Below are 25,718 nucleotides of genomic sequence, written 5' to 3' on the forward strand. Positions count from 1 at the left end.
AAGGAATGCTTAATAATGAATTATTATCTTAAACACTTGTTCAAGGAATGTTTAGTAATGAATTATTATCTTAAACACTTGTTCAAGGAATGTTTAGTAATGAATTATCTTAAACACTTGTTCAAGTAGTGTTTAATGATGAATTATTATCTTAAACACTTGTTCAAGGACTGCTTAATGATGAATTATTATCTTAAACACTTGTTCAAGTAGTGTTTAATGATGAATTATTATCTTAAACACTTGTTCAAGGATTGCTTAATGATGAATTATTATCTTAAACACTTGTTCAAGGACTGCTTAATGATAAATTATTATCTTAAACACTTGTTCAAGGACTGCTTAATAATGAATTATGATCTTAAACACTTGTTCAAGGAATGGTTAATAATGAATTATTATCTTAAACACTTGTTCAAGGACTGCTTAATGATGAATTATTTTCTTAAACACTTGTTTAAGGACTGCTTAATGATGAATTATGATCTTAAACACTTGTTTAAGGAATGCTTAATAATGAATTATTATTTTAAACACTTGTTTAAGGAATGCTTAATAATGAATTATTATTTTAAACACTTGTTTATGGAATGCTTAATAATGAATTATTATTTTAAACACTTGTTTAAGGAATGTTTAGTAATGAATTATTATTTTAAAGACTTGTTTAAGGAATGTTTAGTAATGAATTATTATCTTAAACACTTGTTCAAGGAATGTTTAGTAATGAATTATCTTAAACACTTGTTCAAGTAGTGTTTAATGATGAATTATTATCTTAAACACTTGTTCAAGGACTGCTTAATGATGAATTATTATCTTAAACACTTGTTCAAGTAGTGTTTAATGATGAATTATTATCTTAAACACTTGTTCAAGGATTGCTTAATGATGAATTATTATCTTAAACACTTGTTCAAGGACTGCTTAATGATAAATTATTATCTTAAACACTTGTTCAAGGACTGCTTAATAATGAATTATGATCTTAAACACTTGTTCAAGGAATGGTTAATAATGAATTATTATCTTAAACACTTGTTCAAGGACTGCTTAATGATGAATTATTTTCTTAAACACTTGTTTAAGGACTGCTTAATGATGAATTATGATCTTAAACACTTGTTTAAGGAATGCTTAATAATGAATTATTATTTTAAACACTTGTTTAAGGAATGCTTAATAATGAATTATTATTTTAAACACTTGTTTATGGAATGCTTAATAATGAATTATTATTTTAAACACTTGTTTAAGGAATGTTTAGTAATGAATTATTATTTTAAAGACTTGTTTAAGGAATGTTTAGTAATGAATTATTATCTTAAACACTTGTTCAAGGAATGCTTAATAATGAATTGTTATGTTAAACACTTGTTCAAGGAATGTTTAGTAATGAATTATTATCTTAAACACTTGTTCAAGGACTGCTTAATGATGAATTATTATCTTAAACACTTGTTCAAGGACTGCTTAATGATGAATTATTATCTTAAACACTTGTTCAAGGACTGCTTAATGATGAATTATTATCTTAAACACTTGTTCAAGGACTGCTTAATGATGAATTATTATCTTAAACACTTGTTCAAGGACTGCTTAATGATGAATTATGATCTTAAACACTTGTTCAAGGAATGCTTAATAATGAATTATTATCTTAAACACTTGTTCAAGGAATACTTAATAATGAATTATGATCTTAAACACTTGTTCAAGGAATGCTTAATAATGAATTATTATCTTAAACACTTGTTCAAGGAATACTTAATAATGAATTATGATCTTAAACACTTGTTCAAGGAATGCTTAATAATGAATTATGATCTTAAACATTGTTCAAGGAATGCTTAATAATGAATTATGATCTTAAACATTGTTCAAGGACTGCTTAATAATGAATTATGATCTTAAACACTTGTTCAAGGACTGCTTAATAATGAATTATTATCTTAAACACTTGTTCAAGGGCTGCTTAATAATGAATTATTATCTTAAACACTTGTTCAAGGGCTGCTTAATAATGAATTATTATCTTAAACACTTGTTCAAGGACTGCTTTATAATGAATTATTATCTTAAACACTTGTTTGAGGAATGTTTAATAATGAATTATTATCTTAAACATTTGTGTATCTTATGTAAAAGGTACACAAAAATTATTTATTATTTGTTTTGCACAAGTGCATGCAAGGCTACACAAAGGGCTTTTGTAAACCTGAAGGACGACCTAAGAAGGTCAAAATGTGTTCTGTAATTTATTTTAATACCTATACCAGCTGTCTTTAGAATACATTTTTACTTCCAGTGAGTTTCTCATCATCATGAGTTCAAAGATTGTGAAACTTTTAATATGGATGAATTCAGTCCATTTTCAGAGTTCATGAGGAAATAATACAGTATGCTCTGGATCAGTTGGCAATTGTCAGATCATTTAGCAATTTTGAGATCATCCACACCTGTTTTACAGATACTGGAAATATAACTCTATTGCACTGTATGGATAAGAGCTGAAAGTTTTATATATTTCTGTGTATGTACATGGATGATAAAATGTTGTTTAATGAATGCTTGAGACATGAGAACCATTTTTTATTAAAGAATACTTCATTTTACAATGGTAGATGTGTTCGTTCTATCTATTAAAAATTACAACGTGTAATAGTTTCTTGATTCAAAATGAAAACCTGTGATCAGTGTGCATTATCATAAACAAATGGAGTGCTCTTGTATATGTTTCATGATAAAGTATCAGTTTGGGACATTCATGAAAGGTTGTATTAAAACTTTTCCGGATGACATTTTAGCAAACCATTATTCTTAACATACATGCTGTCTTATCTTTATTAACCTTGTTAACACTGGTCAAAGACCATGTCATTGTTTTAAATTTAAAATTTAACTGAATGACTAATGAATTTATGTTTATAAACTTGTTATGAAACTGTAGATTATAATTCAAATTTTAGTATTATACATTATTTAATTTCTTAATTTAATAGTAAATATTAAACAAACTTATGTAAACGTTGATTTTCGTGTGTCACATAATATGTTGAATACAGCACTAGTTCAAATTAAATGTTTGTGATGTCAAAATATAAAGTCTTTAGTTTTGTATGAACTAGGAACATAAATTACTGATACTTACAAACTAGAATATAAAATAATAACCTCCTAGCTTTTGTATTTACTGAAATATTGCCAGTGTACTGAATCAAACATGGTAGCTTTGCTTGCCTATTTTGATTTTTGGAAGTAGCCCCTTGTATACTTATTTCTGTGACATATGAATGACCAATCAAAACCTCAGAATGTCCACCTAGTGGTTTTCTCGACCATTTTTAAGTGTCATCATTTTTTCCTTCTTTCATAACAAGACTTCAAGAAGGTATGTTAAGTCTAGTCTGCTCAATATTTCATCTTTTTCTCTACTCAAAAGCAACTTGGTTACTAAACTTTATAAATAATAGTATAATTTCATGGTATTAATATAGTTGCTTATGATTTCTTGGTTATTTTAAGTGTGTAAATATATAAAACCTTAAAAAGTTTTCTTTCACATCCTCCACCTATGAAATTTTAAAAGGCTTAGCACTTTACAGGAAGCAGCAAATGAGTACAAAGGTTATCATAACTAGAAGGTGTAATTATTGGCTATATGTACTTATTTACTTACTGTTCTGTGTTTTAAGGAACAAGTTTAAGAAATTGTTTATAAACAGTAGTAATGAATATACATGTGTATAATGTACTATAACTGAGATGTGACTGTATTTTACAAAATATTAGTCTACTGAAACACAGCTAAGTTAGGTCATTGTGTAAAGAATAAAGTACATGTTTATATAATTCAATATGGTAACATGAGTATGAACCCAGCATGGTCAGATTCTCAAGGTGCTTGACTCATAATATGAGGATCACGGTTTCGAATCCCTGTCACATGAAATATTTTTGCTCTTTCAGCCATGGGAGAATTATAATGTGATGGTCAATCCCACTATTTATTGGTAAAAAGAGTAGACTAAAAGTAGGCAGTGAGTGGTGATGACTAGGTGCTGAATTAGGGATGGCTAGCGCAAATAGCCATCGTGTAGCTTTGTGCAAAATTAAAAAAAAACAAAATACATGTGAGTGCACGTGTGCCATGTTGTTGTTACTTCTGAGATGTTAGCCGTCAATGGCTGAGATATCAGTGTAATAAAAGTTTTATAAATGTATAATGTTATGCAGATTAAACTATTTAGACTAAACTTTTCTGTTTTTGAGTTATAATTTGTGATCATTCTAGAAGGGAAAAAAAGCATAATTTATATTTATTTACTAATTGTTTATGACACTTATGTGATTGGTCAAACATACCAAATTCATCTAAAGATTTTAATTTGGTAGTAAAAATAAGAGTTTTTCTAAAAAAAACATTTGATAATTATCTGGAAGATATAAAGATTTCACATGTGATATTTTAAAACTTTCTGATGCATAAAAGTATTTTTAATCTTAAAATGAAAGTAACTCTGCATGTTTGATAGCCAACATTCTGAAAGCAAAACTTTTACGAGAAAATTTTTTTAATTAAAAAATCTTACCCTTAATTCAAAGATTTATATTTGGGTACAAAAGTCTTGTAATGTTTATCAATCACCTGCAAAATCAAAGTTGTGGTATAATTACTTTCATGGTTACGAGTTGGGAGTATAATACCCAAGCTTTAATGAAAGGGTTAAACAATGATAAAATAGATAGCCATTTAATTAGAACCAATCTGTGGCCTTCAAAAAGTAGATCCTTTATGTGTTATTTTAACATTGTATGTAAGTATCAAGAAACATTGCTTGTTATCATTTATCTTTATAAAGATAAGCTTTGTCATCTCCATTAGTGCTCATAGGCTTTTCCATGGACATATGTGATTGGATTTTTAATCACAAATAAAGATGTATGTCACACTGATAGTACAAAATTATTAATCTTCATTAGAGAATGTGTCAGAACCTTATAACAAAGGTCACTTTAGATAAAGCTATACGTATTACAGACTACTAAAGATTGTAAAAATGTTTGACTTTGTTTTCAGGTCCTATCAGTGGAGAACTTTAAAAAAAAAAGTTTTATATATGACTATCAATTGTTGTCAGAATGTCTTAAAGATCCTACCATTCATAGTCAGAACATAATGTACTTGTATCTGAAAATTTCTAACTACTGTGAAAGAAGTGCTTTAAATCAGTAAGTCTGTCACAGCTTAAAACTACATGCAAGTTATGATTTTCTGTAGAAGAAAGTGTTTACGTCTTTAGACGAAACACGTGAAAAAATTGTACATTTTCTGAAAACTGCTACGTAATGGTTCCTAATGATTATTCAACATGAAAGTGCATGAATTAGATCACTAGGTTCCCGTGTTGCAGGTCGAGAAATGATAACACAATTTTAGTCATTAAGTACCTTGCATTATTGAAAAAGTAAAGGCTGAAAGAAGAATTCATGTTCAAAGAACTTTATTCCTTATTATTTGTGTTTGATTCTGACACAGGTGTCACTGTTAATTGTTTGCGTTTGGTATGGAACTTGACAATGTCAGTTATTTGTGTTTGATCAATTCTGGTACAGACCCTGATATATAGTAGAACTGAGATGTATAGTTTTCAGGAATGTTTGTGTTTCATGTTATATAACAAAGCAGACCCTGTGTACTAAGCCAGGGGTTTGTACCAAGTATGCTCTACTGTTTAGATAGTCAGTAGTATAATTTCACTGAGTGAGAATCCTTAGTCAGGTATAATGTTCCCTCTAATTTTTTCAATCCACATATGAAATTATTTTTTTTGTATACCAGTACCACAGAAATGTGCATATCTGTGCTATCAGTTCTTTTTTGGGGTGAGGTTATTTTCAAACCATCAACTGTGTATGATCATTAGGACACTTTGCAGTTCTACCATTTAGTTATTTTGGCTTCAGGCTTATCGACCATCAGTATCATTAGGGTCGTCAGCATGTTGAGACTACTTAGCATCACTGAGAATGTGCACAGTTGGTATAATAAAGTGTGCAATGTTTGATGGGTGTTGTATGGCCATGCAGCATACAGGGAACACAGCTCTAGATGCATAGTATTCTGAGAGCCTTGTGCTGGGTAAATTTGGGAATCCCTTTTCTAAACTGCCAGGAAGAAATAATGTGTGAAAGTTTATTGTGAAAGATGTAATAACTTAATATATTGTGTAAAACAAGAATACCTTTTTTGTGTAAATAAATTGATTGAGAACTGCCATTACATCTTTAGTGGTGGGTAATGTTATAATAATTCAGAACAAGTACAGGAATGACTGAGAAGATACAAGTCTGAAAGATGAAAGGAGGCACAGTATTATATTTATTTTGATTGACAGACTTATGGTGTAATTTTCTTGTGTTGTGAAAAGCTTCAAGCACATCAGATGATCAGTTTGATCAGTGCTTTATTCCAAAATTTCTCATTCACATCCCACTGCTGTAAAACCTCTATATACTTCTGGGCTGCAGACTTGTAAGTGTGATGATTCATTATCGATAGAGTAACTGTAGTTATGATCAGTTTGATCAGTGCTTTGTTCCAAAATTTCTCATTCACATCCCACTGCTGTAAAACCTCTATATACTTCTGGGCTGCAGACTTGTAAGTATGATGATTCATTATCGATAGAGTAACTGAAGTTGTAACTACAGTAGGCTGTTGGAGCTGTTTTTAGTTCAACATTATGGTTAGATAACACATATCGCTTTCTGACAGTTTCCAAAACAAGTTAAAATCTGATGTCGTTATTTTATTAAAACTGAAAGATGCTCTTCACTAAAGTTATATATTCCTCTTCTTGGTTTTTGATTCCAGGTTTTCATTTAAGTGCCATGGTATTCCCTTCTCAAAATCTAAGCATTCCTAAGGGATCTTATAGTGTAGCTGTAACATTTGATCGTTGCCGTATCATCTCTTGTACCTGCACATGTAACAGTACTGCATCATGGTGTTCACATGTTGTTGCTGTTTGCTTACAAAGAATACATCAGGTAAGTAAAAATAATAATTTGAGTATCTTTTTGCACCATTTTAATAACCTTTATTTCCAAAAGGATAACGGAGTATAGAAGTAACATCTTGGTTGTAAGTACATTAGACAGACAAAACACAGAACACTGAAACCACGGTAATGATCCCATAGAACTTATTAGTGAGTATTTTCTTTAGGTTTGTAGGGTGAAGATTCTGTTCATTTTATTATTTGAAGAACCATTACCAGCACATTACAGATATGCCATCAAATTAAACCAAACTTTCTTGTTGAGGTTTACAATTTTCATGTGTTTTATCTGTCAATAACAATGAACTTGATATTCAGAATTTCTCGTTAAAATATTCAGTTAAGCAATTTCCTTTGGATAACATTTACTGAAATGCATATCTTAAGTTTTCTTTGCTGAGGGTGAGTCGATGTGTAGAAGGTGAACAATTTATTGAAACTTTTTCTTTGTATATTATTATTGCTTATGTTTACACCTTACTCAAGTAATGTTTCTATATAAGAGGGCTTCTGAGTATTTTATTTTTACATTTATGTCAAGAAAGTGACAGTGAAATATATAACATGTATTAAATATTTCTCTATCAGTGTCTACAGCTTCTTAAACATTTACCTGATTTTTTAGAATTTTTGTAGTGAAGTTGTTGATGTGTTTTGCATTAAGTGCATGTGTAAATTGGCCTCTGAAAGACTGCTATTATACTTAGGTTTAAAGTAAAACAGGCTGAGAACCTTTCTTTCAGCAGTAACACTTTTACAAATATTTACAGCCGAATCTAGTACGTCTCCGAGCGCCTGTGTCGGAATCCCTCTCTCGTCTTCACAGAGAACAACTTCAAAAGTTTGCCCAGTACTTAATTAGTGAACTTCCTCAACAGGTATATCAATTAATAATGATTATAACATAAGTTAACAGTTTATATTTTAGGTAAATTTTCTCATTATATGCTGATTTAAAGTTTTATAGTCAAAGGTTTTATTTGCTCATTTATTATTGATAACTCACTAGAACAGTTTCATGTTTGTTTCAGATTATTTCTACGTAATATTAAAACAGGGACAGCCTCAATATTTGTTAGATTTACTTTTTAAACTTTATAGATCCTCCAGTAGCATATCGGTATGTCCGTGGACTTGCATGCTAGATACTGGGTTTTTGATACCCATGATGGGCATTGCACAACTTTGTACTTAACTATAAACAAACCACTTAATTTAATGAGTGTATTTAATTATTTCATTGTTCATAATTTAATTAGTAACCACAGAATAATGCAGTAGAAATGTGTGATTGTAGGTAATTACTGATAATCTGTAGCACAAGCACTTAAATTGAGGTGTGGGTTTTGTGTGTATGTGTATTTAGTATTATATAAATGTGTAATATGTGGCAAAAATAAAGGTTTACTAATATACAATAGATTTATTGGTCAGAGTTTCAAGGGGGTTACAGCAGATGGAGGCCTTTATGAATAGTGCTTTGGGTAACATAACTGAAGTTGCAAAAACAATTAAGTTGTGTAATTTTCTGTTAGAGTTCTTGTAAAGATCTCATCACTTTCCTAAAACGAAAAGTGAGTGAAATAGAATATCATTTGATATTATATGTCATATAATTTTTGTGTTTCTATATGTACCATAAAGACAAATGTGAAATACTATCAGTCTAGGTGGTGTTGGGTTACGTAATTATTGGAGAAAGTGATAAAGTTAATTATTAAAGTTTAGTGTTATTTGAATATTTTTTATGGAATTAAATTATGGTTCTCTTTTCATAACCTTGTTTAAGATAATAAACATTAATAACATTTCACTTATTATTCTGGTACCAAATCACTTATTACTCATTCGTACTCCATTTTATATCTTTCTTAATTTCTTAATATTTTTACTTGGTTTGTTCTTTTCCTACTCTGAGTCCTTTGGGACACTGAATTATGTATGAAAGTGTTGGTTTCAAATATCTGGTAGTTTATCTTTAATGGTTAGCAGGTACACAGATGTTTTATAAAGAAAAGACTTGTTTCAATATTGTTGTTTGAGTGAACTAGCTGGACATTGGAAAGAATTTGACTATAATTTCTTATACACCATATGTTTCTGCATAATATGTATTAATTTTTTAGTAAAATGTACAAATCTGTTTCACACAAGAAATCGTGTATTACAAAAGTGTTGTTCTCAGTATGTGTTTGTGAACTGACAACATCGACCTGAGGTCAGTACATGGTGATATTCATACAAAGAATAAATGTACTTCTATGTGTTGTACAGTTTGAATATTGTATTTGTATGACCTCTAGAAATTATACATCTGTAGGTTTTTTCCCTTATCTCTGTGTGTGTTATCTGGTATTAATTCCTTTACCAAATTAACAGTGTAGAGTTAAATAAATAATGGATAACATTAAGTATATAATACCATCTTTCAAGATGGCACTCTGTAAAAGGTTATGATGTGTACACTTTGACCCCAACCCACGTATTTAGGGTTAGAGGTTAAAAAAGGCATGGAGATTAGAAGTGTGACACAGAATGCTACTGAACAGTTTCATATACTTTCATTGTTAAAATGGTTAATTTTCTCCAGTCATAAATATCAAGAAAATTCTGCTGAGCTACTGATTAACTGTTACATATGTCTTGGTTTAAAATGTGTTTTAATTTGTTCTATTATTATTTTTCCATTGTTACAAGTACTGAATTACTTTTGTGCAGTAGCTGTTGCTGATAAACTTTAATGTTTTATATAAATTGATAGATTTATGTGTATTAATATATTTCAACCATGTATTGAGAATTTTATATTACCAATGTGTATTTATTAATCACTCTTTAATACATTATAATACTTTTTTCTGATACAGTATTCACCACTCTTTTCAAGATTACCTATCCTCATTCATTGCTGCCCTTTAAATACAAACTTTTATCATTCCCTAAGCCTTGTTGTAATTACTAACATGGCTTGACTCAAATTAACTCATCAAACTGTTTCAGATATTACCAACAGCTCAGAGACTGTTAGATGAACTACTTTCAAACCAGCAGTCGGCCATCAACACGTATTGTGGTGCACCAGGTAAAATCCTTGTCACTTTATAGTTTGTTCAGACACTGTCTTAGATACTGAAGGTTATGATGAAAGAAACATCATACAGGATAAAAAAAAATCTGATTTTAAATGATCCAGAAAGTGAAACACATTTAAATAATTTACTGTTATTCAGAAAGAATGAACTATTCAAAAGTATTTTGGGTTCTGAGTCTTTAAATCAACACACTGATGGTTTTAATTTTAATGTATGTATTGGCAGTTTCTTCTTATAAGCTTTGTTCGTTGTTTAATTCTTAGTATGGTTGATGATCAGTTTTAGTTTCTATAAAGTATTAAAAACATTTTAATTTTTTTGCACTTCATGTAATATTAGAATATTGTTTTATCCAAGTTTCTGTAAAATCGTATGTTAGTGCAGCTTGTAAAGTGGATTGATATACAGTATGTGTTAACTGTTGGTGGTTAGTGCAGCTTGTAAAGTGGACTGATATACAGTCTGTGTTAACTGTTGGTGGTTTGTGCAGTTTGTAAAGTGGACTGATATACAGTCTGTGTTAACTGTTGATGGTTTTTGTGATACTTCTCTACATCCTCAGATCCAACAGCTGGAGCCTCTGAAACTGAACAAACTACCTGGTGTTTGGATGAAAATACGCTTCATGAGAACATTCGGAAGATCCTCATCAAGATGTGTGTTCCTTCCCCCATGGTGTTCAGCGATGTTAATTATTTGTCATCCACAGCTCCTCCAGCAGCGGCTGAATGGTCGAGTTTACTTAGACCTTTAAGAGGTCGGGAACCAGAAGGGATGTGGAACCTGCTTTTGATAGTACGAGAAATGTTTCGTCGAAGTGATCGCAATGCTATTCCTTTACTACAAATTCTAACTGAAGAAGTGTTATCATGTGATCAGGTTAGATCAGGCTTTTTAAGTAAAGAGATTAGTGGTTTGTACCAATTATATGTAAATGTTTGCTACAGGCCTGGCCTTGGAAGATTCGTGCCTTGATACATAAAGTTAACTGACTTTGATAATATGAACTGTTAGATTATATATACTGGTTGTAACTAAATAACTTTTCTTCTCAAGAGACTTTGGAGTTCCAAAGTTACTTAAATATTGAGCATTACTGTATGTTGTTTCACATACAAAGTGAAATTTTCTGTCAATGCTGTTTTGAGTAATATTGTTTCGTACAAGTAAGAACTCCCCAGGTAAAATTTATTCTTTCAGATGATTTTTGTCTTTCTTATCATCAGATTCTAGGTTAAGAAGACTTGTTATCTTTGAAAACCATAATGAATATATTTCATTAAAACATTATAGTTGACTGTTTAACTTCCTAGTCCAGTGGCTCAATGTTGTCATTGTCTGTATGTGCATTCATAAAAATAATAACTTCTAGACAAAGACACTTCAAACATAAACCATGCAGCTTTCAACCTAAATTAGGTACCTTCAGGTAAAAATAGAACTTATAATGAAACAGAAACTACTAAGTAGTTGTGCATTAAGCATTCTTCTCATAACTGTTGACTGTAAAGCCAGACTTCATGCATGTATCCATAATTATAGTATTCATGTAGTATCAGTTTATTTAAACTATTTTTGGAATATTTATTGTATATAATTAAAACTGATATAAATAGATAGTATATATATCATTGTTATAACAGTTTCTATTGCTTTTGGAAACTTCAACTTTTTTTTCTATGTAGATACTTGTATGGTGGTTCAACACAAAAGTTTCACTTCACATTGGTTATAGTGGATGTGGAAGTCGAGCTAGTGTAAACAGCAACACCCATGCCTCACAGCATGCTTGTAGTAGTTTATGTGATGAAGTGGTTATTCTTTGGAGACTCACTGGTCTCAACCCTGCATTATCACCCTTGGAACGGCAGAACTTGTTTTCACAGGTATGTTACAGCTTTTTCACTAGGGATTCATAAGGCTTCAGTGACATTTCATTTTACTTAACTCGTTAATTTGAAAAGTATATACAGCTAGAAAATCATTTGTTTCTGTGAGGAAGGAAAACTTATGTTTTCTCTCCTCTGAAAATGTGTAGATAACATAATGAAGTATTCTTTTTAATATAAAACAGTTTGTTAAGGTATTTGCTGGTATCACGCTTTAGTAAACATTTTCTTAGAAATGTTTTGTGATTGTTTACTTTTATTTACACTTTAGTAGGTGAGTGATGACTTTAAACAGATTGTAAACAATGCAGCCTTAAGACGTAGACAGTTTGGTGGGTTGGTCACTATGTAGTTTAGTACGTTATTGATAGTATACTGTCTTTTGTTTTGGTTTTTTTGGCTTGTTGTGCAGGAAAAAGATGACAGTGAGTGGCAATCATAATATTCTGTAACAACTTTATTCATTGTTGATTTTTAGCATAATTACAGTCTGTTATCGTGTCTTTGTAACAAACTGTTTTCACTAAATAAAAGCCACACTGAAAATTTCTTTTAATTTTGTAAAACTGTTGTTCGAATCTTAATTAAGTCAAAGTTTTCTAGTTCTAAGAACCTTTGTTATTCTTGTAGAATTTGATTGAAATATATTTTAGTTGAGTAGATGAATAAGTCTTCTAGTTCCAAGAACTTTGTTAGTCTTTAGAATTTTATTGAGTAATTCATAATCAGTGATGTCGAGAAACCCACTTGTTGAGAAATTTATATGCAAAAACGGCTCGTTTGGGTTGAGAAAATATTTTACATAGAAGAGCGAACAACGTTTCGACCTTCTTCGGTCATCGTCAGGTTCACAAAGAAAGAGGAAACTGACTGGAAGCTGACCACATGTTTGAAAGGGGTTGTGTAACTGTGTGTCGAAATGTAGAGGGCGGTATTAGATGTTTGAATATATAATTTTATTTATTATATTAATATAGGTATAAAGGCATTCCTTTATATTGGTTTATTTTGGGTTTAAGTTGTTGCATAAGTAAGGCTTCTTTAATTTTGCATTTGTTTATGTTTGTTTCTTTATTTAGTATTTGAGTGTTTTCTATGGTTATGCTGTGTTTATTTGACTTGCAGTGTTCGAAAACGTGTGAAGGTGACTTTTTATGCTCTTTGAATCTGGTTTCCATTTTTATACTTGTTTCTCCAATATAGAAGTCGTGGCAGTTATCACATTGTATTTTATAAATAATGTTGGTGTGGTGTTTGTCAGTGTAGTTTTTACATAGTATAGACCTCAGTTTTGTGCCTGGTTTTTGAATAAATTTGGTATTAACTGGAATGTCATATTTTGTTACCAGTTTTTGCCAAATGTTGGTTATTTGTTTGCTGATGTCAGGAATATATGGTATACAGCAGTATATGGTTTCGTGGTTTATTGATTTGTGAGCTGTATTTATTTTAGTTGGTTGATTTTGCTTTTTGTCTAGATGTGTGCATATAATGGTTTCTACGGTTTGTGGAGGAAACTTATTGATGTTGATTTTTTCAAAGAATTTTCTCACAAAACCATCAACATAATTTCACAAAACAGAAAACTAAAAAACAACCTTACAAAAAGAGACATTAATTCCATTAAAAACCTAAAACAAGACAAAAACAAAAAAATTCTAAAAACAGATAAAGGTAACGCTACAGTCATGAAGATGAATGAATACATCCAAAAAATGAATAACATCCTATCAGACACGAACAAATTTAAACCAATACACACAAATCCAACAAAGACACACGAGACGCAACTGAACAAATTACTACTACAAATGAAAAAAGCCAACACAATTTCACAAACACTTTATTCCTACCTACGTAAAACTGACTCATGCACACCGCAATTACACGGCATCTTCAAACCTCATAAACAAGATTGTCCATTACGACCAATAATGTCCACATATGAATCGTTTAATTACAATCTTGGTAACTACATAGCATGGGCATTCTCCAAATATGTAACATCAGCCAGCTCATTCATCAAAGACTCTTTTAATTTCAAGTCTAATCTAAATCAACTTAATCATAAAGCCTTAATGGCCAGTTTTGATGTTATATCCCTCTTTACAAAAGTTCCAACCACTGAAGTTTGCAAGATAGCCTTAGAACTCTATATCCGAGACCTTAACCCAACTATAGAAATTCCCAGTAACCAGTCAGCAACCCTCATAGAATTCACCACGATAAAGACAAACTTCATGTTCAACAACCAAAACTATATACAAACAAATGGCCTAAGCATGGGCAACCCAGTATCACCAGTTCTATTTTTATGACACAAGTTGAAACACAAGCAATTAACACAGCATTACATCCACCACTATACTGGTACAGATATGTAGATGACACGGTTGCGGGATTCAAATCTACAGAACACATATTTAATTTTTTCAATCACATTAACTCTATACATCCCAACATTAACTTCACATGTGAACAGGAAGAAAGCAATCAAATATTATTTCTTAACCTCAAAATTACAAGAACTGACACACAATTCAAAACAGAAATCCACCGAAAAATCACCCATACTGGACTATACATTCCTTGGGACTCAGCACATGAAACAAAACAAAAACTCAACATACTAAGAAACCAAATAAACACAGCCATAAAACTATGCTCACCAGATAAAATTAACGATGAATTAGACAAAATAAAACAATACTTCATCAACATCAATAAGTTTCCTCCACAAACCGTAGAAAACATTATACGCACACACCTAGACAAAAAGCAAAATCAGCCAACTAAAGTAAATACAGCTCACGAATCAAAAAACCACGAAACCATATACTGCTGTATACCATATATTCCTGACATCAGCAAACAAATAACCAACATTTGGCAAAAACTGGTAACAAAATATGACATTCCAGTTAATACCAAATTTATTCAAAAACCAGGCACAAAACTGAGGTCTATACTATGTAAAAACTACACTGACAAACACCACACCAACATTATTTATAAAATACAATGTGATAACTGCAACGACTTCTATATTGGAAAAACAAGTAGAAAAATGGAAACCAGATTCAAAGAACATAAAAAGTCACCTTCACACGTTTTCGAACACTGCAAGTCAAATAAACACAACATAACCATAGAAAACACTCAGATACTAAATAAAGAAACAAACATAAACAAACGCAAAATTAAAGAAGCCTTACTTATACAACAACTTAAACCCAAAATAAACCAATATAAAGGAATGCCTTTATACCTATAATAAAATAAATAAAATTATATATTCAAACATCTAATACTGCCTTCTACATTCCAACACTCAGTTACACAACCCCTTTCAAACATGTGGTCAGCTTCCGGTCAGTTACCTCTTTCTTTGTGAACCTGACAATGACCAAAGAAGGTCGAAACGTTGTTCGCTCTTCTATGTAAAATATTTTCTCAACCCAAACGAGCCGTTTTTGCATATAAATGAGTAATTCATAGTTTCATTGAGTGGATTGAGCATTTTTATTGAAACTTGAAACAATCGTATGTGTCTGTTTAGTAGATTTCATTTGTAACAAAATTTGAAATGCTACAGTTTTTGGTCTCTAACTTTCAGTTACATGAATGGCACTTGAAAACTTTAGAAAGAGTGCGGGAGATGAGAAACAACAGTGGAAGTGCAGCAAGTGGCATCAAACAGTCTGATATTGATGTTTTTCCCAGCTTTAAACCAGCAATGGAAGCATGTCTCTTGGATTGGAGTGACTATCCCATCGAAGGAGTGACATACACAGGAAAGGGTGCTGGTCGTTGGTACGTTCCATACACACAAGGTCGAGCATCAGACCATTGTGTAACCTGCATGGTTACCAAACCAATAGAATCATGCCATACCCTTAACAGAAGGGGCCGCCCAGTGGATGTAAGTTTGTGTGTAGAGGGCCGCAGACTTGCTCCTCCAGGTCATCACTGCTTACAGACTTTAGTTCACACGTGCAGTGAAAGCAACAGAAGTTCCCTAAGTAGTGAGGGATTTTGTGAGAATGAACCAGAACCAGTGGAAAGCTGTAACCAGTTTATTGGCACTGTGGCCTCAGATATCAAACGTTCATCTACTTTAAATATTCAGCCACATTATTCTATATGTCAGAACAACTTTAGTGAATCAAATGATCATTTAATACATCAGTCTGCCAGAGAAGGTTCAACCAAGAAAGAAAATCATCTTGTAGATGGTGTATCTGAAATCAGTGAAGAAGTTTCTAATCTCACGTTAAAACATAATGTTGTTGTTTATAAAGGTGATAAAAATCCAAATCCACCTGAATTTTGTCTTGCCAGTGAGCTAGAAAAGTCCTCTCCAGAAGAAGACTCTGATTGGTCAAATCTTCAAGACAGCTGCACTGTTGGGAAACCCAGCAATTCAAGGTATATAATACATGAATCTTTGCTATAGTTAAACATTTGGTTATCAAGACAGCTTATTACACTTTGAAAACTTGCTGTAAAGTGACCTGTAATTATTGTATAGCAGACACACAAAATAACATACATTGAAGTTATCTGTTGGTGGTTTGCAAAAGAAATAGGAAGTATCTTACACTTACTTGTGAATATTTCAATGTTATGTAGACATATGCAGGTGTATATTAAGATTTAACTGAATGGTTATGTGTAGGGCCATGTGATTATAGTCATCCTTGTTACTGCCTGTCACAAGATTGTACTTTGTTACATTCGAAGTTTAATTGAGTAATCTCACTGTCAGTGTATACCAATGAAATTATCCTTAAAATTAAAAGTTTTATATTATCAAAAATTATTCTTAAACTTGAGTTTGACAAACAACTTCAGTTAGTTGGTTACATACAAGGATTATAACATTTGGATTTTTTAGTTTTAAGAATGGCCCTACTAAACTAAACTTTTCATATACGGAATGAATGCAGGTCATGTGTTATATTAACACAATATTCTTCTGAGTACCTTAGGTTACATTCAGAGGAAAGAGAAATAAATGTCTTGGAGTTCTTGACAGATGCCATGTCCACTCTCTATCCAACAGTTATTTTAAAATTGGTGCAAAGAATTTCATTCATAAATTGTCAAACACTCTTGTTTGACTTGTTAGCTGTGTCTTAAGTAGTGCTTTAGCATTTTTATCACTTATAAATATGTTGGTTAGATAGACAATTAGATTGTATTAGTTTTAGTTTTAAATTTTAGGTAAATATGTGTTAGTTATGTTTTAAAATGTACATTAGAAAGGTTTAATTTTTTTAAAATATTAGCCAAACTGTTTATCAGGCTTAGTGGAGAAGTCAATGTCCTAATGTTCAGACAACAGCTAAAGTGTTGCTCACAAGTAAACCCCAAAGATGTCATTGATGTATGTTGCTATAACTAATAATCCTGAAGGATGAAAAATGAATAAACTTTTTTGTGAAAATGTAGAAACACAGAATTAACGATGTGTAGAAACACAGAAATAACGATGTGTAGAAACACAGAAATAACGATGTGTAGAAACACAGAAATAACGATGTGTAGAAACACAGAAATAACGACGTATAGAAACACAGAAATAACGACGTGTAGAAACACAGAAATAACGACGTGTAGAAACACAGAAATAACGACGTGTAGAAACACAGAAATAACGACGTGTAGAAACACAGAAATAACGACGTGTAGAAACACAGAATTAACGATGTGTAGAAACACAGAAATAACGATGTGTAGAAACACAGAAATAACGATGTGCAGAAACACAGAATTAACGATGTGCAGAAACACAGAATTAACGATGTGCAGAAACACAGAATTAACGATGTGCAGAAACACAGAAATAACGATGTGCAGAAACACAGAAATAACGATGTGCAGAAACACAGAAATAACGATGTGCAGAAACACAGAAATAACGATGTGCAGAAACACAGAAATAACGATGTGCAGAAACACAGAAATAACGATGTGCAGAAACACAGAAATAACGATGTGCAGAAACACAGAAATAACGATGTGCAGAAACACAGAAATAACGATGTGTACTGAGAAGATTATTTGAAGAAGTATTCAATTGTGTGTCTACACTTTTACTGTTCTTAAACATTTCACTGTGCAATACATAGATAAAAGTACTTGGATTCTGGATACAAATAACTACAGTACCAAAATAGCAAATCTTTAAGTGAAACACTGAATTAAAACAGTTTCATTCTTTGGTTACAAAATTTTAACAATTTTTATTGAGATACATGAAAAAAATTCAGATTTATTGTAAGTGTTGTCTACCTGTGTTTCATTCTTCATACAACCTACACCCAGTAGAACTATCTGTAATAACTGTGTTAAACTTGTTCCCATCATGTGTTACTTTTATTACTTTTCTGTGTGTATAGTAAAATATCTAGTGAAATACCTGTAGTAAAGTACATAGTGTGTACCTAGTGAAATACCTGTAGTAAAATACATAGTGTGTATTTAGTGAAATACCTATAGTAAAATACATAGTATGTATCTAGGGAAATACCTGTAGTAAAATACATAGTGTGTATCTAGCGAAATACCTGTAGTAAAATACATAGTGTGTATCTAGCGAAATACCTGTAGCAATATACCTAGCATGTATCTGGTGGCATACCTGTAGCAATATACCTAGCGTGTATCTGGTGGCAAACCTGTAGCAATATAGGTAGCGTGTATCTGGTGGCAAACCTGTAGCAATATAGGTAGCGTGTATCTGGTGGCACACCTGTAGCAATATATCGTGAAGCGTGTATCTGGTGGCATACCTGTAGCAATATAGCGTGTATCTGGTGGCATACCTGTAGCAATATACCCAGCGTGTATCTGGTGGGTAGCAATATACCTAGCGTGTATCTGGTGGCATACCTGTAGCAATATAGGTAGCGTGTATCTGGTGGCATACCTGTAGCAATATACGTAGCGTGTATCTGGTGGCATACCTGTAGCAATATAGGTAGCGTGTATCTGGTGGCATACCTGTAGCAATATAGGTAGCGTGTATCTGGTGGCATACCTGTAGCAATATAGGTAGCGTGTATCTGGTGGCATACCTGCAGCAATATAGGTAGCGTGTATCTGGTGGCATACCTGTAGCAATATCACGTAAGCGTGTATCTGGTGGCATACCTGTAGCAATATCGTGGCGTGTATCTGGTGGCATACCTGTAGCAATATCGTAGCGTGTATGTGGTGGCATACCTGTAGCAATATACGTAGCGTGTATGTGGTGGCATACCTGTAGCAACGTACCTAGCGTGTATCTGGTGGCATACCTGTAGCAACGTACCTAGCGTGTATCTGGTGGCATACCTGTAGCAACGTACCTAGCGTGTATCTGGTGGCATACCTGTAGCAACGTACCTAGCGTGTATCTGGTGGCATACCTGTAGCAACGTACGTAGCGTGAATCTGGTGGCATACCTGTGGCAACGTACGTAGAGTGTATCTGGTGGCATACCTGTGGCAACGTACGTAGCGTGTATCTGGTGAAATACATCAACCATTAACCCTATTGGATCATTAGGCTGCTTTGCAATGCTAAAAGTTGATTATTTGGGCTTTGGGCCAATTAACTGTCAGGTTCTAGTGCCATCAACATGTTGAGGTTCCTTGTCATTACTAAGGATGTGTGCAGTGCTTGATTGGTTGGTATATTGCTACCCAGTTTACAGGGAGCCATGGACTACAGTTATGCTTCTTGTTGCTCACAATTCGAGTTCCTCAAGAGATGTGTTAAAACAGAGGTTTAATTTCCATACTGACTTGTCAGATGGTGAGACATCTTGTGCAAGCAGAACAAACCACGTGATGAATTGCAGACCTTATCGTGGACACTAAAATGACTTTGAAAAGTGTTCTTCAGAACATGTTAACATAATTTTTTTTTTTCTAATATCTTTGACATGTTCTGAATGCTACTGATTTTGTCCATCAACATTGCTAGTGGACTGGCCTCCCAGCAAATCTGTAAAACCCATTTTTCATGAAAGTAACCCCTTTATATATGTGTGATTGCTCTCAGAACCTGAAATGGCCCATATCAGTTGGTTGTTTATAAGATTCATTGCTTTTTATTTTTGTTTAAGATGTAGAATTCAGTTCAATAGAAGAATCCATTGGTAGCTGCTTTGCACACATTATGTAAGAAAGCTTGATTGTGAAGTAAATATCCTCAAACTGAATATTATGTGTTTTTAGGATGAAGGTGAATCTTTGATGTGTAAACTCTTGTTTTGATCTTTTGGGTTTTATGGTTAGAATATGGCTCCTTCACAAGAAAGTTTCTACTTTATCATTGTTTTCATTGGCCTTTTATCAATTAAAACTTTCTTTATGTATACCTAACAGAACACAAATATTCTATTCTTCTGTTTCTTTTCTACTTTCTTTAATTTATTTGACCAATTTCATGACTTTAGGAGCCATTCATCAGGACATACTGTTACTGATGTAACAAAAACATTCATATGCCATTTTTCAACTAAATATGAATAATCTAAGTTATGTTAAAAAAATGTTACAAGTTAAATAAGCTTAGTTAATTTATCCAAGGTACTTTCCTCTTTTAATTAAAAATTATTTTATAGTTTTTCATAATTTAATACCTCATTGTAAATTTTCAGTAATAATTTCTGTGGTTTCACTGTTTCAACTGAGTTTAAACAAGCACTGCTCCTTCTGCCATCTTACCTCTATCTGTTTAAAATTTTGTGAAATATTTTTCAAAAAATAATCTTATGTTTTACATTTTCAAAAGAAACATTCTAACATTCTACTCTTCTGTTTCTTCCCTCCTTTATTAATTTCTTTGACCAATTTCATGACTTCAGGGGTCATTTGTCAGGATATAATGTTTAAAGTGATTTTGAAAACATTTAGGGAATATTTTTCAAAAAATAATTGTTCATGTTTTACATCTTCTAAACACAGGTATTTGTGTCTTTTTGTATATATACATATTATGTTTATCTGTGGTATTTTAAACAACAACAATCCTTATTAAGAACACAAGAGAAGGAAACTATCGAGATGAATGATCTTCACCAGTCAAATGATGAATATCAGTTATACTGTTATAGTCCCCGTACCTTTCTCCAAAGCCCAGAAAAGACCCTGGAGATAAAATCAGAACCTGAGCATTTCTCTGTGTCTTTGAAGAAGATTGAAGACTCACTTGAGGTTTGATAGTTGTATTATTGTATGTTCTTTTTTTTTGCACAGTTGTAAATACTGCTAAATTTCATTAATTCAACACTATTGTAACAGGTTAAGAATAAAAATTTCTATTTCAGAAAGTGATAAGCATTGCTTTATATACAAAAGTAGAAATATATTAATCCATGTTTTTCAAATGCTCTTTAAGAAGATCCTAAATTGTTTTTAATATAAATATGAAAAACATATCTTGGAAGAATAAAGAAATAACCAATCAGTCTCTTTCTCTACCACATATGGAAAATGCTAGATGTCTCAAACACAAGTTAGTCTGCATGATCATGGAGTTCTCTAATCAATTATCCGACTCATTACTCAGTTATATTCAATTAACTGATCATTCTCACATCAGACCAAAGTTCCTATTTTCAGCTTGTTTTGTATTTTCTCAAAGGTTTTTTTCAAACTGCTCTTCATTCAACATGATATTCATTTTCAAGCTACCCTTCATTTCATGTGGCAGTCATCTTTAAACTACCTTTCATTTAATGTGGCAGTCATCTTTAAACTACCTTTCATTTAATGTGGCAGTCATCTTTAAACTACCTTTCATTTAATGTGGCAGTCATCTTTAAACTACCTTTCATTTAATGTGGCAGTCATCTTTAAACTACCTTTCATTTAATGTGGTAGTCATCTTCAAGCTACCCTTCATTTAATGTGGTAGTCATCTTCAAGGTATCCTTCATTTACTGTTGTAGTCATCTCAAGCTACCCTTCATTTACCGTGGTAGTCATCTTCAAGCTGTCCTTCATTTAGCGTGATAGTCATCTTCAAGCTGTCCTTCATTTAGCGTGATAGTCAACTTCAAGCTGTCCTTCATTTAGCGTGATAGTCATCTTCAAGCTGTCCTTCATTTAGCGTGATAGTCATCTTCAAGCTGTCCTTCATTTAGCGTGATAGTCATCTTCAAGCTGTCCTTCATTTAGCGTGATAGTCATCTTCAAGCTGTCCTTCATTTAGCGTGATAGTCATCTTCAAGCTACCATTCATTTAACGTGATAGTAATCATTTGGGACAATAATTTAGAATCACGATAATTTATTAATTTTAAAATATTGGACATGAAAATGTTTCCATATCTTGGATTTCTTCCTACCTGTAAGCCTACTGTTAATAAACCTAGAGAATTTTTATTGATGAATATAAACTTTATTTTTTGATATTTTTAAGCATATGACCTCAGTAAAGTTCATTACATTATAAAGAAACTTCATAAGCAAAAGATTAGGAAAGCAACATCAGGTGCCATTTAAGTACATGTGTCCTTTTGTTTGAAAGAAAATTATTTTTCAAAACAAGTTTAAGAACACAAGACTTGACAATCAATAGATGGAGTAGTTATTTTAAACATATATAATGGTCAATAATCTTTTGAAGATAAATATGTTATGTATCAATAATTTTCATTCCAACAATTAACTATGTATTCTATTAACTAATACATGTTGTAGGCCTGTTGCTAAAACGAGTCAAATTTTTAAGATATGATTATATATTTAAAAACGGCTGGTATGGGTAGAGAAATTCTCTACAAGTGGGTTTTTTCTCATCATCACAGTTTATTTATGATGTTTATAATGTAATAAACTTATTAACTTTAGTTAAGATGTAGTTAAACGATGTACTTTGTGAAATTGATTATAAATCAAATAGTAAGTATAAAAGTTATTAATTGTTAGGTTCATATGAGTAGCATACATTCAGTTCTTTAAACCAAGTTTATAATTTTATATGAATACAATTGTATCAAGGCCATCAGTAATGTAAATATGCTATCTTTACTGTACAAAGATGGTCAAACACAAGATACTTTAGGTCCAGTTTTTTGTTTGTAGATTGTCAAGCTCTTGGATACTTTTTTGTCTAAAGGAACAATAAAGATAACAGTGTGTACCACAACAGTTGTTAAAGGAAGTGAAGAGTAAGATACCATGGGAATAAAATTAGTTGTTAACAATATTCTAGTGTGAAGTGAGCTAACAGTTTATTATTTTTAATCTGCAAAATTGTACTTACATACATCTCTCTCCTTATTATTAATTTAATTTTGTAGGTATTGTTTGCACGTGCAGAATCTCTTCATGCACATGGCCATACCCAAGAAGCCTGTAAACTTGCAGTAAAGTTAGCAGAAGAACTTCTGGTCAACCCTCCAAACTTCATATCTGAAACCCCTGCACCACCACCTCGTGGTAAAAGGAGTCGACGTTTCAACCCGGCACGTCATCAAGTCAGCCTTAACGTATCTGCCACTTTGTCCAAGGCTGGGTTTCTGTGTTCTGTACTGGGAGAAAACTCTCACCACTCTCATCTTGCTTTTCGTGTTGGATTATTTGGTTTAGAGCTTGTGAGACCACCAGCTTCCACCAAAGCTTTAGAAGTATGGTTTGTTTGTTTTTTTCACTGTATTTTTCATGTTATAGTGATTAATTTTAGTAGCAATAAACAATTTCTTTATCTTAAGAAATAACTTATTTCAAAAATCTAAATGAAGTTCTTATTGTTACAAGTGTTAGTTGTGAATCGTATTCTTACAGGTGTTACATAAGTCTAACAAACAAATATTAGATTTAATTTGTGTTGTTAGAAGTGTTACTTTTGTTTTGTTGTATTACTTATGTATGTTTGTTATTGTTTCTTTAATGAACGAACTCTTGCTGGAAATTCGTACCTGCATGTCCTACAAGAGTTCTTTATTCCACAACTCTGAGCACCTCCTGACTTGTTACAAAGAGCTATCTTCCAACAGGATGGAGCACAACCCCACTTTGCTCAAATTTATTGAAGGTTTTCAAACCAAACTTTTCCAAAACGTTGGATTGGTAGGGGAGGACGTATCAAATGGCCTTTTTGTTTGCTCAATTTAACCCCTTTAAGTTTTTATCTCTGGGGCTTTTTGAAAACAAAAACCTACCATAACAAACCAAAATACCTTGAAGAAATGAACCATTGGATTCATGATGCAATCTTATCCATCCATACTGCTGTGTTTGAAAATATTTTCTCAGAGGTTGAACTCAGATTAATTATAGTTAATGATGGAAAACACGTAGAAATCCATAAAGTGTTGAAACTAAAACTTACAAACCTACTCATTGTCATTATGTGCAATTGTTGTTGTTCTCCCAAATAACAATAAAAATATTCAACTCTATTTTAGTTATATTCACTTTTGGACACCCTGTATGTTCGTATTAATGCGAGTATTATGTGTTTGTTTATGTAGTGTTTTGAAACTTGAAGAAATTTAAAGTACTTATATTTTTCCTCCATATTTTAGGTTAAACTTGTCAATCAAGAACACGATTTGTTTAACCAGTTAAAACACATCATACTAACAGAAACTGAATTGAGAGTGGTGAGAGAACGGGCTAAGCAGTTGTGTTCAGGACAACTTCGGTCAAGGGGAGAAGCACTTCTTCCTTTGATGTTAGCGAGTTTCATTTTTGATGCTTTAGTGTTGTGTGGTAAGGGAAAATAAGATTTAATTTACTTAATATTTTTGTTGAAAGATAACTTTCATCTGTGGTTTGATTTGTTTATGATCATAAACACTTTTGTAACCAGTCAATACTATCATTCCAGGTGTAACACATTTGGTAGAGGTGACAAGAAACTTGACTGTTTTTTTTTTTTACTTGTTATAGGTTTCTAAAAATTGTATTTTGAAACTGTTTTCTCCATTTTCTGTTATTTTTAATGCAATCTTTTGTGAATGGTGTTCATCTTTCTGGTGTAAAATGAACACGTGCTGACCAAATTTAAAGGTGTCAGTAAAATATAACTATTCTAAGAGCTTTTGTCAATCCAGAAATAATATAGAATTGATATTTTGGTATTATATTACATTTATTTGGTGTATTTCATATAAAATAATAGAGAAAATGTTCCAGTATAACTTATCTGCAGATCTGAAGAGTTTCCTCTGTTCTGATGCATTTATCATTTTTTTCTTGTATATATGTCAAGTCATCCTTTCTTCTCTCTTGATGATGTAATTACTTCATCTCTGTGTTGGCATCCTTTTATGTCATCATATCATGTGGTCTGAACAATTACTAATAGTTTTAACTTTGAATGTACATAGTCCAATGAATAAAAGTGATTAGTTATAATTATCCACATAAGTATAGAATTAATAAAGCAATTGTAAGAGTAGTACGTGGCTCCTATGTATCAGCTGTTTTGAGTTTGTGCAAGAGTGAGGGAGTTACATATCCTGATGTGAAGTTTGTTCTCTAAACTGACTTCCTGACACTTTCAGAAAAAAAACCATTTTGTATAGAAAATTCTTATGTAAATCATCTACATGGCTAATATTTCATAAAAAATCCCTGCAGTAACCTTTACGTACATCAGCCTCACATATGTCAAAAATCACAGATAAACATTGGTTTCAAAATAAACAAATGCTAATTATTAC

The 25,718-nt window shown here is 32.0% G+C and overlaps 1 protein-coding gene across 1 annotated transcript in view; it reads left to right on the forward strand.

Annotated features, from left to right (window-relative positions):
• Positions 1–25,718, forward strand: part of LOC143256215 (zinc finger SWIM domain-containing protein 8 homolog) — a 93,959-nt gene that overhangs the window by 37,745 nt on the left and 30,496 nt on the right. Inside the window, 9 exon segments of the mRNA XM_076513105.1 lie at positions 6,878–7,053; positions 7,835–7,942; positions 10,065–10,146; positions 10,719–11,035; positions 11,842–12,042; positions 15,662–16,473; positions 21,081–21,255; positions 23,349–23,675; positions 24,576–24,762. Coding sequence (XP_076369220.1) covers positions 6,878–7,053; positions 7,835–7,942; positions 10,065–10,146; positions 10,719–11,035; positions 11,842–12,042; positions 15,662–16,473; positions 21,081–21,255; positions 23,349–23,675; positions 24,576–24,762 — 2,385 coding nt within the window.

Source organism: Tachypleus tridentatus, chromosome 7, assembly GCF_004210375.1.
Source record: "Tachypleus tridentatus isolate NWPU-2018 chromosome 7, ASM421037v1, whole genome shotgun sequence".
Lineage (NCBI taxonomy): Eukaryota > Metazoa > Arthropoda > Merostomata > Xiphosura > Limulidae > Tachypleus > Tachypleus tridentatus.